General features: G+C 42.0%; 1 protein-coding gene across 1 annotated transcript in view; it reads left to right on the top strand.

The window, feature by feature from the left end:
* Window positions 1-15,893, top strand: part of B4GALT1 (beta-1,4-galactosyltransferase 1) — a 101,265-nt gene that overhangs the window by 74,488 nt on the left and 10,884 nt on the right. Inside the window, exons 3-5 of the mRNA XM_061636032.1 lie at window positions 918-1,105; window positions 3,010-3,132; window positions 13,315-13,419. Coding sequence (XP_061492016.1) covers window positions 918-1,105; window positions 3,010-3,132; window positions 13,315-13,419 — 416 coding nt within the window. The remainder of the gene's footprint in view (window positions 1-917; window positions 1,106-3,009; window positions 3,133-13,314; window positions 13,420-15,893) is intronic.

Raw genomic sequence — 15,893 nt, forward strand, 5'->3', positions numbered from 1 at the left:
TTGTTTTCCGGGCCCAATTCAAGGTGTTGGTATTAACCTTTAAAGCCCTACACGGTCTCGGCCCAGTTTATCTGATGGAGCGCCTCCAACACCACCAATTATGCCGCCCGACAAGATCAGCCACATAGGGCCTTCTCTCAGTCCCACCAACTAAAACAGCTAGGCTGGTGGGGACTAGAGAGAGGGCCTTCTCAGTGGCGGCCCCCACTCTCTGGAACTCCCTCCCATATGATCTTCGGCATGCCCCTTCCCTGAATGTATTCCGCCAGGCCTTGAAGACCTGGCTTTTCAGACAGGCCTTCAGGACTTCCGGGGAGGGTTAATCTTTTTGACTAATTGCCTGCTACTCTGAACTGTCACTGTTTTACTGTTTTATTGTTGTACTGTATTTATTATGATGTATTTTAATTGAGTTGTACGTCGCCTAGAGTGGCCATCGGCCAGATAGGCAACTTATAAATTAAAATTATTATTATTATTATTATTATTATTTATCACAAAAAATAGCGCTAAACTTGCAGTATATTCCACTAGATTTCCAGAACTAGCAGCTTGTATATCATGTGAAAGATCAACTATAATGTGCAAATTACCAGGTAAGAAATTGACAGAATAAAGGAATAAAGTGCAGTGTGAAAGCAGCCTCAGCACACATGCTTTCAACCTCCCCAAGGTTTCAAGAGAGGTCTCTGGGGAAGGCAAAACATGCAAGGCGCCAGAAAAACATGCTGCTTTCAAGTTAAATGAGTCAATAATTTAAGCTAATCTGGACAAGAAAAAATGACTAGAAATTTTGAGAGAACTTTCTCTTGCATGTTTGCATTGCTGCTTTTGAAGGTCCAGACCTGCAACAAATACCAAATGCTAACCAGCCTTTCTTTAAGGTGCTTAATAGCTCTTCTCTTTTTTTACATTAGGATGGAGAAGAAACATTTAACCGTGCAAAGCTTCTGAACGTAGGCTTCACAGAATCTTTGAAAGAATATGATTATGACTGCTTTGTATTTAGTGATGTTGACCTAATCCCTATGGATGACAGAAATATCTACAAGTGCTACAGCCAACCCAGGCATCTCTCTGTGTCTATGGATAAGTTTGGATTTCGGTAAGACAATTGTTAACATTTGTCTGAAGTAAGAAAAAAACCCCTATGTAATAGCATATCTGTTGATATCAGGGATGGATTAATGACAAGAGCCTATATCCAGGTGGGCTTGGGCAGCAAAGTCATGGCCCACTCTGGATTATGCTGTTCCAAGATGGCAAACCCCTATTCTCAGGGGTTTCTCTGATCTTTAATCAGTGCCTTGGTTGCCTGAAGTATTTTTTATTTCTTTCATTTCTTTAGATAATCTGTTCACTGTTCTTCAGCCAAAAAGCTATTGGAACAGTTTATATAAAAATGTAAAATCTATTTACATAAAGTTTAAAATCTCTGTTTCCTACCTGTATACCCAGCTGTAAACATGCACACATGCACAATATTGATCCTCCTTGGCTGTAAGGCTTCTTAATTGAGGAGCATGTCTCAGCTGAGAGATTATGCACAAAATCCAAAGGACGATGTAAAGTCTGGAGTAGATGCCTATCTCACAACTTCTGAAAACATTTTTTTGTAAGTGAAACTGGGGGCACAATTTTTACTGCATGCTGATATAAAATTCAGAAGAGTTACCTGGAGATCCTTTTTTTGTTGGGTCTGGACCACTGCCAACTAGTTGCCCATCCTTATTTTTCTTACTGGTATCTGAGATACTTTTGCTTTTTAGAGGGGAAAAGTAAAAATGCTAATTGTATTCGAACTGTAATGAAATTAGTGTGATCCTAAACATGTTTACTTGGAAGTAAATACAACTGAGTCCAATAGGATGTGCTGCCTAGTAAGTATACTTCAGATTGCAGCCTAACCAGTGTGGTGTAGTGGTTAGAGTGTTGGACTGTAAAGTTCAAATCCCTGCTCAGCCATGAAGCACATTGGCTGACCTTGGGCAAGTCACTGTCTCTCAGCCTAATCTCTCTCACAGAGTTGTTATGAGAATAAAATTGGGAGGGGAAGACCATGTTTGTACACCACCTTGAGCTCCTTGGAGGAAAGGTGGGATATAAATGTAATACAGAGATATAATAATGTATTTATTTATCAGCTTTCCCTAACCTAGTGTTGTCCAGATGTTTTGGACTCCCATCAGCCCTAGCCAGCATGACCAATTAATTTGGGATTATGGGAAGTGTAGTTCCAAGCATCTGGATGGCAGTAGGCGGGGGAAGACTGCCTTATACAGTTGGAGTAAGTGATTTCTATTGGTAAGACTAAGATGTTGTAATCTACCCCTGGTTGGTATGCCCAATGCTAAAAACATGACCAAGAGTCTGAGGCCCCGTCAGAGGTAATGGGGAAGCCTAGCTTTCCACAACCTGAATGAGCTGTGGTGAGCCTTGTGTTTGTGCACTCACTCTGCTGGCACATGAAAGAGAAGAGGGGAAGGGGTAAATGCATGAACATGTAACAGGAACAGGATGGTTTACTTATTACAACCGTATTAGGCCTGAAAGTCCTTGCAAGTTATGTATGCAACTTCACTAAGAACAGGTTTCGAGTATTGCTATTCGGTGGCAGGATTAAGACTTCACTTTTCAGATAATAAAGGGTGTCGCTAAAAATCAAATGCTGTTCTTACTTTCTTCTGTATTTCTGATAGGGAAAAATGGAAACCAATAGTCTTCATTTAGTGCTGTATAACAATGATATTGCTTAATTCAGCTGAAAAAAGTGTTTAAGCAATTTCTGAATTCAGTACATTCTGTTTTCCAGAAGCAGAGATTCCTCCCCTTATCGCATGCAGGGTTTTGGGTGTATTGAAGCCAATATTTGTATGGCAATTGCTGATGTTGTATTTTCCATACTCTTTAATGCAATTATTAATACTCTTGTTTAGAATGGTGACTAGATGGTCTTTGTGATGGCAGAAAAACCTGTTTTTATTAATGACTTGCCTTTCTGTCTTCCAGCTTGCCTTACAATCAGTATTTTGGAGGAGTGTCTGCTTTGAGCAAGGAGCAATTTGAAAAAATCAATGGGTTTCCCAATAATTATTGGGGCTGGGGTGGCGAAGATGATGATATTTATAACAGGTAAGATGCTGTGTCTTCTGTTTAATATAGACTTCTTTCACTGTTTAGGGAAAGCTTATTTTTGTAAGCAGTCGTCTGCTCAGGTACCTGAGACTAATACTTTATTTAATTGTTTGTTTGTTTGTTTATTTATTTATATTCCACCCTTCCTCCCAGTAGGAACCCAGGGCGGCAAACAAAAGCACTAAAAACACTTTAAAACATCATAAAAACAGACTTTAAAATATATTAAAACAAAACGTCTTTAAAAACATTTTTAAAAGGTTTAAAAACAGATTTTTTAAAAAAAGGTTTAAAAACATATTAAAAAGCAACAACAACAATAATTTATTTCAGTCATTGACCAGATACATAGAATACAAAAAATAAAAACCAATAAAATGCAATACAATTTAGAAATAGTACATCCAATCAAGATTTTACAAGCATTTGACCTGTACCTTCCTACAAGAAATAGAAGCCGCAATATATTTGGCGACTTTATATGTAACTTGTGGAGAGTAATCTCCCAATAAATAATCAGCATAAAAGGATTCTGGTCTACCTGGGAAGGAAATTAAAATAGGGGAAATTAGCTGTTGCCTTAGATCACGATAAAAAGGGCATCTCAATAGAACATGCACATTGGTTTCAGTTTCACCTTTGCCACAAGGGCAAATTCTATCACTGTATGGGACTTTATTAAACTTGCCCTCTAAAAGGGCAGAGGGGAGAGTATTCGTCCTCACCAGAGTAAAAGCCCTTCGATACTTAGGGAGTGTCAAATCTGTTAGATAGGGCATGGGAGAAAAACATCTAGGATTGTACCTATGTTTTCTTACAAGCATCAAATGGTGTTGGAAATCTATGTCTTTGATGCGTTGCCGGATGACCACTCGGGCTGTGTCAAGGCCCATTTTTAGAATTATCGGGACAGAGAAGCCCAAATTAGCTATTTTATCTAAAATCTGCTTTTCCCATATTGAATTAAAATCATCGACTAAAATAAAAGGGGAAAGACCTTTTGGCTCAAAAATCAGTTTTAACCACGCATTTATTTTAAGGGCCCAAATGCGTGATTCAACAGATTGCAATCCCGTTTCTAGTCTCAAAATAAAACTAGGTATACAGGTAGAAACAGCTAAAACAGCTCTCATAAAAGTGTTTTGAATAGATTCCAGAGCCGAAAATTTCTCAGAGATGAAAATTTGAGAACCGTATAGCAATTGGGGAATAATTTTCGCCATAAATATTTTAACAACTGATGGGAAGGATTGGCCACCTCTCTGATAGAAAAAGGTCATTAATGCCTTCATAGATCTTTTTGCATTTAAAGTGGCTACACCAGTCTGCAGCCGAAAGGATCCCGAGGCTTGAAAAGTTATGCCTAGATATTTATAATTATTTACCTGCTCAACTGCCTGGCCATTAATACGCCAGAGATGTTTTGTTTTCTTTTTGGAGAAGACTATAACTTTCATTTTTGCATGATTTATGGTTAAAAATTCTGAAGAACAGAAAGATGTTAATGCGGCTAGTAAACGCTTTAAGCCGATGGGAGTCCTAGACATTAAAGCTATGTCGTCCGCGTATAATAATAGAAAGCGCGGAGTTCCAGCTAACCTTGGAGGGTGCGACACAATAGGAGCTAGCTTGGATACAACATCGTTAATGTAAATATCAAATAACAGGGGCGCTAAAGGGCAACCCTGTTTTACACCTTTAAAGGTGTAAATAGGGTTTGAAAGATGTCCCTTGTTGGAACATCTAACTTGGAGTGATGTATTTTCATATAGGCCCCTTATTAATGCTAGAAGACGTTTATCAATACCTAGATTGTTTAATTTCTCCCGAAGTCTTATTCTGGATATGGAATCAAACGCCATTTTTAGATCAATGAACGCAACACAGACGCAGAGTAATAGTTCTCTGCCATCCCTTCCTCTGTCTACCATTGTTCACTTGTGGCTTCCCCTGTGCTGCCTAATGTGATGATCATTTATAGTTTTGTTGCTATAGCTATGCAAAGAGTTCATTTTAACGAGGTAATATGAGGTGAGGGAATACTGTCTTCCATGCTGCTTTCCGTACAGGCCTTAATCTTGGCATCTTAATTCTTGCTTTGCACATCTGCAAAGATTATGGCGTCTAGTAAACATATTCAGTGAGAGCCAGTGTGGTGTAGTGGTTAACGTGCTGGACTATGACCTGGGAGACCAGGGTTTGAATCCCCACACAGCCATGAAGCTCACTGGGTGACCTTGGGCCAGTCACTGTCTTGCAGCCTCAGAGGAAGGCAACAGTAAACCCCCTCTGAATACCACTTACCATGAAAACCCTATTCATAGGGTCACCATAAGTCAGGATTGACTTGAAGGCAGTCCATTTCCACTTTTTAAACATATTCCTCAATGCAGAATTGTTTCTCTGTAAAAAAAGGGCCTCTCCCAATGAGTAGTATGTAGTTTACTGCTCAGAGTAGTGGTGCTCAAAACTCCAGCCAAGCTGGATCTAGCCAAGACTTTCCTGCCTTACTCTTGTGAGAATTTGACCCAAACTCCCTTAAAACAGAGTAGTGAGTTATAACTCTTGGTTTGAGTTTGAGCGTGGGGTGGGGGACCCTTTAGCATCATGAAACTACAGCATATTGCTGGGCACTTAACTCACTTTGACATCCTGAATATGCACTCTCTGTTCTGTTGAGTCTGTATGAAGGCCTTGAATGTGCTATTCAATCCAGCTGCAAGTGTGTGAGCTGGGTATCTGGTTACTCTGGAGTGAAAATGAAATGGGCTATGTGCAAAGCTGTTACATGTAGGGATGGATGTTTATTGAAAACCTTGAATATTTGAAGATGACTCTGCTCACTCCTTCCTCATTATTTACTGAGGAGTCCTGCACTCTGCACATCTTCAGGGGGAAAAGTGGAAGCATTCAGTGTGGATCAGTTCCCCCCCCCATTGTTTTAGGCAGAATCAGCTTTATATGCACTACTTCTTTTTATGGCCTGGTTTTGCATTTTGGCTCCTGCAAAGTTGAATGCCTGAGTCATAATGTTTGTTACTAGGGCAATCAATTTTCTACATCTAACAGATGGTTCTGGCACAATTTGATTCAAAGAAGTCCTCAGAAGTGACTGGCTCATAAAAATGTTTATTAGCCTACCTACCCACAGATAACCTTACAACAACATTTTATTGCAGTCAGCCAACCATTAAGAAGTACCCAACTGGAATATATAATCATAAAATCAGAAGAACAGAGGTGAGGATATAAGAGCTCACAGTCACTGAATGTTTAAGAGACACTTCTCAACTTGCTACGGTTGACCAAGAAAGTGGGTAGTTACATGCCAGTGCTAGGAGGAGGTGAAAGATAGCTTGCTGGCTACCTAACCTGTGCATAAATACCACACCTACTTTCTCCCCCCCCCTTTCTTTCCAACTGTGACATTTGCAAAGCGCTTAACTGGTATATATTTCAGCTACAAGCTGAACTCCAGACATTAGTCTGTGGTGGCTTGCATCCAAAGAGGCCCAGGGAATGGCACTCATTCATTGTTTTCCTTTTCTTGCTGGCTTGCCATCAAACCAAGCTGGCAGAAAGCAGAAGATCCAGGGACAGAGCCTGATGCTGTGCATTGCACAGGGGTCACTGTTCTCCTTGTCTCTTTAGTGCTGCTCTGTGAGTTGGAGAGCAAAGAAGAATCTGGCTTCCCACTGTCAGGGTCAAGCCTTTGGCAGCTTCCATTCAAGCTCTTTGAAAACCTTCTTCCTCTCTACTTTCAACTGGAGGAGCATGCTGCAGCTCGTCTTCAGAAGTCCCAGGAAGTATTTACATAATAATGTGAGGATGTTCAGGTGTTTGAGAGAATAGGAAAAAATGAGAGGCATGGATTACAGGCACAGAAGTGTTATGGGAATACCACCATAAACCTTTTATTTTTTTAATGTAGATGGTGTTCTAAGGATACTGGCAAAAGAAAACAATCCACTGTTTCATTTCTCGAAAGAGAGGTACCAGGGCTCTGGGCTGTATGGGAGGCCTTTCATGTGCCCTGATAGGATGTCCTGCTCCTTTAAGTGTGTTGAAAGCAGGCTGTTGGGACTATTATAAGGGAAAGCATCACTGAGCACACCCAGGGCCGGATTAAGCTGAGGAGGGCCCCTAGGCTGATTCTGAGCCGCCCGCCATCCCATCCCATCCCATCCCCCCGCTTCACCTACCTTTCCACTTTTTTTGCAGCTGCATGCACTGCGCGCGCAGGTTTGCCATCAGTCAAGATGGCAACCGAGGTTTCCCTAAGGGGCTGAAGCCTCTGCCGCCATCTTGGTTGATGGCAGCAATGCGCGTGTGTAGCACGCGCTACATTCCAAGCTTTTATTGCTAAGCTCATAGCAGAAAAAACACGTAAACAAATACTTTTGGGAGGAGGGGGAGGATGTTGGATCACTGTTCTAACATAACTAAAAGCCAAATGAAACAGATGTACATTGCAGTCAGGGGCGTCACTACCGGGGTGCAGATCGCACCCGGGTGACACCATGAGGGGGGTGACACCCAGACCCAACCCCCCCCCGCACTCCCGCTAGTGACACCGCTGCCTACCCCTTCTGCAGAGCGCGGAGGAGAGCTGGCTCCTCTCCTCACATGGCGTCTGCACCGAAAGCAGGCGCCTGCTCGCTGGCGGTGAAGCCTGGAAGGGCCTTCCACCGTCAGTGTGGAGTGCGGCGTGCGCGCATGCGTGCGCAACCAGCCACCCCGTCCATGCCCCTGGGAGGGTGTGCGCTGGAGGTCCGCACCCCCCCACACTCCCACTAGTGATGCCGCTGATTGCAGTTCTCCTCAAAACCAGGAAGAATAAGAGTTTGCCCTGGGAGGGGCAGGAGGGCTTGAAGGCCCTTTAGTCTAACCCCTGCTTGCTGCAGACAATCCAGGGGAAGAGCATTCCCAATATATGGCTGCCCTGGTTGAAGACCTCCAGCAACCTTATCCTATTTATTTATTTATTACATTTATATCCCACCTTTCCTCTAAGGAGCTCGAGGTGGTATACATGGTCCTCCCCCTCCCCATTTTATCCTCACAACAACCATGTGAGAGAGGTTAAACTGGGAGATGGTGACTGGCCCAAGGGTCACTCAGGGAGCTTTATGGCTGGTCTTTATAACCCTGGTCTCCCAGGTCCCAGCCCAACACTCTAATCACTACACTACACTGGCTTTTTAATGTTAACCTGAAATCTAGTCTCCTGCAATTTAAGCTTATTATCTACTCCTGCGCTCTGGGGCATCAGAGAGAAAACGTCTTTCCTCTCTTCTGTGTGACTGCCCTTCAGGAATTTGAAGAGTGCTGTCGTGGCACCCCTTGGTCCTCTGTTCTCCAGGCTAAGCATAACCAGTTCCTTCAACCTTTCGTCATAGGATTTATTTTTCTGTACCCCTGCATCTTCACTGCCTTCCTGCTGATACTGTTCCAGTTTATCTACCATCTCCTTGAAGTGCAGTGCCCAGAAATGGATGCAGTGCTCTAGATAACATCTGTCTAATGTGGAATAAAATGGAACTTTGACGTGTTATGTCTTGGAAACTGTGGTTTTCTTAATGTAGCCTAAAATTGCATTAGCCTTTTTTTCCTTTTTCTTTTTGGTGGAGCCACAGAATTATATACCTCCCACGAGATAATATTCACAGCCTTAAAGCAACTGATACAAAAGGCCCTGCTTCTACAACCTCACACAGAGAAGGAACATAAAGGAGGGTCATGTCCACGAAAGGGTTAAACCAAAAAGGAGCAAAACGGAAAGCAACCACAGCTGCATGTAATCAGCTGCAGAGATAAGCGGCTGGCAAGCTATAAAACAGTTGTAAAAAGAATGCGTAGTGTGGGGGATGTGAGGTTGCAACAAACATATGTATTGCTTCTGTATGGAATTCATGCCAGTAAAGAATATATCGATTCGAATGTCTCTTCCTTGAGCGTCTTGTGGTACGCACTCTCGCTCTCTCACACAAAAGGCATACGCCAAATGGCAACGCATCCAACAAGGGTTATGGGCCCAGCTTGGTGCTCAGTGTGGTGAGAGCAAGGAAGAGGAACTCCTTAGGGATGAATACTACCGGAAAGCAGACGGAGAAGAAAAAGCCTTGTCTGTGAGAATGGCAGTATCACTATCAGCAGGCATGCCATTGGAACGGCTTACTGACCTAAACTATTCCTGTTGGCGTTTGAGAATGCAGGCGTTCCTGACTAAAGAGGATTTATGGCAGGTGATTGAAAACGACCCACTGGTGGACCCACCACCAGCTCCATGGAAACGTTTGGAGGAAAGAGCACGTTCTTATCTAATATTAGCAGTAGATGATACACAACTGTTACATATACAAGATAAACCCACAGCTAAGGCAATTTGGCAGTCACTGAAAGACGTGTACATCAGGAAAACAGCAAGCAGTAAAATATACTTGGCAAGGAAGTTACACCAACTGCTGCTGATGGATGACGTATCTATGTCTACACATTTACTAGAGATAAACTGTTTGCAGAACTGCAAGAAAGAGAAGTGGTACACACAACAGGTGTACATCATCTTATCCTCCTTAAACTCTTCCTGGGATCCAATCATTAGTTTGCTGGAAGCCATGCCAGATGAAGGGCTGACTGTCCAGTACGTTTCGGGAAAGCTGATCCAGGAGTGGGAGAGGCAAAAGGACATAGAAGGAAGAGAGCAAGACATGAAAAGAGAAAGGAGAGAGAGAAACCAAGACTTTAAGGACACAGGTATGAGGTCTTCTGGAATAAAGGCATGTTATACCTGTGGTTCTACTTTGCATCTGAAAAAAGACTGTAAGTCTATGCGGAAAGAGCAAGGAAGAACATCGTCATACGTGCAGTTGGTACGTGCTGCTAAAGAGAGCAGCAACCAAGACAGTATTGCATGGGTAGTAGACTCAGGTGCTACCCACAGCATGATCAAGGACAAAACATTGTTCAGAACTATGTGTACTATTAATGAAGATGTGGTTCTAGCAGATGGCACAAACAGACAGGTACTGGGAAAGGGAACTGTAAACATATGTGTACTAAATACTGTAATGACTAATGTGTTGTATGTTCCTAAATTGGAAAGTAATATAATGTCTGTAACAAAACTAAACTCCATGGGATATGTGGTCACATTTAGTAATGGAACATGCGAGATAAAACAAGGAAATAGAGTGTGTTTGAAAGGAGTTCTTAAGAACTCTCTATTCTACATAACACTGAGTCCAAAAGGAAGGACGGCTATGATAGCAAATCAGAAGCCTCATGAAAACTGTATACATCTTTGGCACAGAAAACTAGGCCACGCCAATTTCGGAACAATAATTAAAACCCCCGAAATTAGTGAGGATGTAACATTTACAGATTGCAAAAGGCACGTAGATTGTGACATTTGCAGGCAAACCAAAGCTACTATAACACCAATACGAAAGGAGGCTATAAGTAACACAAATAAACCATATCAGACAATACATGTAGACCTAGCAGGACCATTTCAAAAGTCTCAGGGTGGTGCCAAATATTTCCTTGTAATAGTTGATGATTACTCCAGATTTTGTACCATATATTTACTAAATGCGAAAGATGAAGCCAGGGGATAAACTGAAACTCTTTGTGAGAAAAGTTGAAGTGCAACATGGCACAACTATTCGTCAAATACGTTCAGACCAAGGTGGAGAATTCACCAGTAAATCACTAGAACAATACTTGTTAACAAAGGGAATTAATCATGCGTTAACAGCCCCGTATTCTCCGTTTCAGAACGGATTGGCAGAGAGAAAAAATAGGACCCTTCAGGATGCCACAAGGGCCATGTTAAGGGACTCTGACCTACCAAATGCATTTTGGAGAGAATGTATGTTATACGCTACTTACATACAAAATAGGCTGTTTCACAGTGCATTAAACATGACACCATACGAAAGGCTCCATGGTAGGAAACCTAGAATGCAGCATATATTAAGGTTCGGTGCAAAATGCTGGGTTCATGTTAACAAAGGGAAACAGTATGGTAAACTAGCACCCAGAGCACAGAAAGGATATATATTGGGTTTCCAAAACGCCTACTATCGTGTGTGGCTGCCAACACAGAGACAAGTGATTCTCAGTAGAAGCGTTAAAGCCCAGGAACAGGACTGGGGTGAAACAGTACAGGTAGAATTAGGTAACTCACATAGAGATGATGAGAACACTGAACATGGAATTGAAAAGGAACATGAAATAAAGCAGGAGGAAACTGAAACACAGATAACACTGAGAAGGTCAGAAAGAGCAAACGTAGGAAGGCCACCTGATAGGTTCCAGATCGGTGCTATACGTTGTCAAAACAGCTAAAGATGAGAGTTAAACCCAGAAGGGAAAACAGAGTGTGAAACATTATACATTGACTGTATTAAGTAAACCATAAACGCACTAAACATATCAGTGTGAGATACCACCACGTCAGGGAATGCATTCAGCAGGGCTTCATAACACTAATCTACTTAAACACAAAGGACATGATTGCAGACGTATTGACAAAGCCTCTATGCGAGGAAGCTTACAACAAACTGGTTAACATGTTAGGTATGTGTACTGTATAAAACAAAGTCTACAACAAAGGAAACTATGTACGAATTAGAATGAAACTGTCTTCACAGAAAAAGTGGGGGTTGTTGGACTAAACAGTAGCATAATGGTTTTATATGTTTTTCTGTAAAAGACATGTCCACGAAAGGGTTAAACCAAAAAGGAGCAAAACGGAAAGCAACCACAGCTGCATGTAATCAGCTGCAGAGATAAGCGGCTGGCAAGCTGTAAAAACAGTTGTAAAAAGAATGCGTAGTGTGGGGGATGTGAGGTTGCAACAAACATGTATTGCTTCTGTATGGAATTCATGCCAGTAAAGAATATATCGATTCAAATGTCTTTTCCTTGAGCGTCTTGTGGTATGCACTCTCGCTCTCTCACACAAAGGGCATACGCCAAATGGCAACGCATCCAACACTGACTAGGGAGAAGCAGTTCTGACATATGCAGGGCCTAGTGTGGGAAGAGGTTCAAGGACGTGAAGGACATTACATTATGGAACAGGGGGCAGGCAAAGAGCAGTGGTGTTGAAGAAACATTCTGGTGGAAGCATTCCAAGTGTTTTTGGTACTTAATCTGTGTTCCTGATGCTGCATCTGCCAAATAGCTCTTGGACTGATAATTGTGACTGCAAATGGCTCTCATGCACAGACTTTGTCCTCCCTTGGCTCAGAACCCTCTCTGAAAAGATACTTTTGGTTGATGACATGTAGTTTGAATGTATGGCTGGGATGAGCATGAACTTTCCTCTGTTTTTGTTGTATTTGGTTGATATCTGTAAAAAATGAAAATTAATAAAAGTTATTTAAAAATAATTGTGACTGCAACAAGCTGCATTAGAATTTGCACTTTTAAGATCTTAATTTTCTAGATCAGTCTTCAACCCAATACAGTGTAGTAGTCCCATCTGAATTCACAGCGATTAACCAGCATATATACAGAGTAAAAACTATTTTTATTTTTATTAAATTTATATTATGCCCTTCCTCTCAAAGGGAGCCCAGAATAGAAAGAATATAGAAATATTTGTTATATCTTCTTACCAATTTAGGGAATGAGTGAGAAGTAAATGTCCCTGTCTTAATAGCAGCTGGTATAACTTAGAGGCATAGAGTGTGAACTGAGAAGTCCCCATGTCATATCTCACTTCATCCACAGATTTCCTTGATAGCCTTTGGTATGCCACTGTCTCTCAGACCCAGGCACACATGCAAATATCCAATATTGGAATTAAAGAACTGGCCTGTTTTATAAGGATGTTGCATGAATTATTAAGATAATTACTTGGTGATGTATTTTGAACGCTGGAAGTATGCTACATGGATATCAAGAGATAACATTATTTTACTTTCACAAGTATCCATTTGTTAGGCTATTTACAACTAATTGGGGGTTTTTTTTGCCATGGGTATCTTTAAAACAGGGGTTATGAACCTGTTGGACTCCTATCATCCCTGACCACTGGCCATGTTGGCTAGGGTTGATGGGAAGTGGTGTCAAACAACATCTGGAGGGCTGTAGGTTTCCCAACCCTGCTTTAAGATGTGGGTGTGGTTTTATATAACAAGTTCTCCATTTGTTTGGCTTTTACAGGCTTGTTTTTAAAGGCATGCGGATCTCCCGCCCAGATGGTGCAATTGGGAAATGTCGGATGATTCGCCATTCAAGAGACCAGAAAAATGAGCCCAACCCACAGAGGTAGGTCAACTTTCATTGCCTTATGTGCATATAGTGAAAGCTTGTTATAGCGTGGGCATGGTGGGGGAAGACAAAGGATGCACCTGCATTATAGGGCAATCTGCATTATAATGTAAACTTCACTGAAAGGGTTAAAGCCAGCAAGTACAATCCTACTGGTTCTTAGAGAGGCAAAAAAAAAAAACCCACTGCTGCTGCAGCTGAGGAAGGAAGAAGCAGGAAGGGGTAACAAGAGAGGGGGAGAACGAGTTAAATAAAGCTCCACAGACAGTAATGAAGGAACTCAAGAACTCGGAGGCTTGAGAGATCCCTTGGGAGAAAAACTCCAGGAAGGAAAAGGGAGGAAGGAAGGGAGGGAGGGGTACTTCAGGAAACAGTTTTTTTTAAAAGCTCTTAAAGAAAAAAAGGGGAAAAAAAGACTCAAAACACCCTGGTGAAGCAAACGGAGGACTCACCAGGGGCAAGGAGCACAGAGGATGGAAAAAATGAGGTATAACAAACAGAAAAATAGGGTATACGGTATTTCACTTTGGGGGTGGTCATAGCTGCAGTATATCCAATTCTGCAGTACAGTGACACATGATATATCGAGCTTTCACTGTAGTCATATTGGGCTGCATCCAGTTGTCTTCCTCATGCTGACAGAAGGCGCTCTGATCTACTGAGGCTTCCTTCACTGGAATAGAGAGACCTCTCCCTTCCAGCCCCCCCCCCCCACCGTGTCATTCCTCATCCTGTTCTGAACGTTCCCCAACCTCTGAAGCAGATTTTGTAGGCATGCAGGGGGTGGAATTGTCAAAAATACCTCCCTCCCCTTCTGCTGATGGAAGCCTCTCCTGGATGAAAGAGCCGCCTTGTCAGTATAAGGGACACCATTGGATACAACACTATTTCTTTTCTGTTGGCCCTCCTTTTCTTTAAATAACACATCTGCTAGTGAAGAGACTTTAAAAAAAAATAAAACTACAGAATTGATGTCTAACAAGCTGGGGCCTCAGTTTATTCATTTATCTTAAAGTTCCACCCTTCTTAAAAAGTGACTCTCATCACAGCCATAGGCATGTAATCAACTGTCTATATATTCACATGCGAATGGCAAACACAGTGGAGTGGCAGTAGGCAACTGACAGCTTAGGTGCTCATGTGGCTTCCAAAACAGTCCTTGGGTTATATCCGATGTTAGCTCTACTCCAGGTAAACCCAATGAAATGAATAGACATGGTAACTGGAGTCCCTTAATTCCAGTGGGTCTATTTTGAGTACAGCATACAACCCCTTGTTTCCAAGGAATCTACCTTTCCATATTGCAGCCACTTGCTCCTAAGCTAAGGCACGGCAAAGAGCAGTTTTAACCCCTGGCCTATTCCCAGTTTGAAAAGCAGCTTTTGCAGTGCTTTCCTCTTGTCATGAGCTTCAGGTCAGCACATCTTTGGGTTCGCATGACTGCCCTGTTCATAATTAGAATTGGTTGGTAGGGGGCAAGGGGAGGATCTGTCTTCTTATGACAAAGTGTATACAGATTAGGGGTACTTAACCCTGCCATGCCTCACCTCCCTGTGCTCTGTACTTCAAGTATTTTCTCCTTAGCCCTCAGTATCAGAGCTCAGCTGGGGAGGAAAGTGGTTGAATTATAGATCACAAGGAAGTAAGTTGTGACAAGACTCCCCCCTCAGTTTCAAGATATGAATGAAGCAGGCACACAGGCAGCAAACACTGGTGCTTCTCATCATGTCTGTTCTTACTCCTAGACTCTCTTAAGTCAAATAGAAAACGATATTGTTTTATGCCCTTTTTTAGCTCTCAGTCCTAATTTCTCCTATTGAAGAGGTCTATGAAACTTGAAAGTTTGCACCCTATCTTTAAACTAGTGGTTGGTTCAATAAATATACCATGTCATAGATCCTGTGTGATATTGGCACAAACCTTTGTAGTGTTTTGAACATTTGGGCCGCACAATATTTTGTTTTATTCTTATAAAAACAATTAACCAAAATTGGGTGACTAAACACTTGGAAGAGAAAGCCGCTTGGCTTCAAGTGATTTAGACGCTGCTCTTGAGGCAGTTCCAGCTGAGGTTTTAATGCAACATTGAATCCAGTGTTGTGGGATCAATTCCAGTTAATACAGCCTGATGATGTGGACAAGAAACTTGCAGTGACGCGCCCACCACCTGCTCATTAGATCCTTGTGCATCCTGGCTTGTTAAAGCTAGCTGAAGTGGGTTACAGGTATAGTAAATGCATTTTTACATGATGGTGTGATGCCCACTTCTCTTAAAGTGGTGGTGGTGCGTCCACTTCTTAAAAAGCCCACACTGGAACAACTATAGACCATTGGCAAAGGTGGTTATAGAACAACTGCATGTATTCCTGGATGAGACTGATTATCTAGATTCATCACAATCTGGATTCAGACCTGGTTTTGGAAAAGAATCTGTCTTGATCACCCTGATGGATTACCTTTATCATGAGAGA

Source organism: Rhineura floridana, chromosome 1 (genome assembly GCF_030035675.1).
Source record: "Rhineura floridana isolate rRhiFlo1 chromosome 1, rRhiFlo1.hap2, whole genome shotgun sequence".
Lineage (NCBI taxonomy): Eukaryota > Metazoa > Chordata > Lepidosauria > Squamata > Rhineuridae > Rhineura > Rhineura floridana.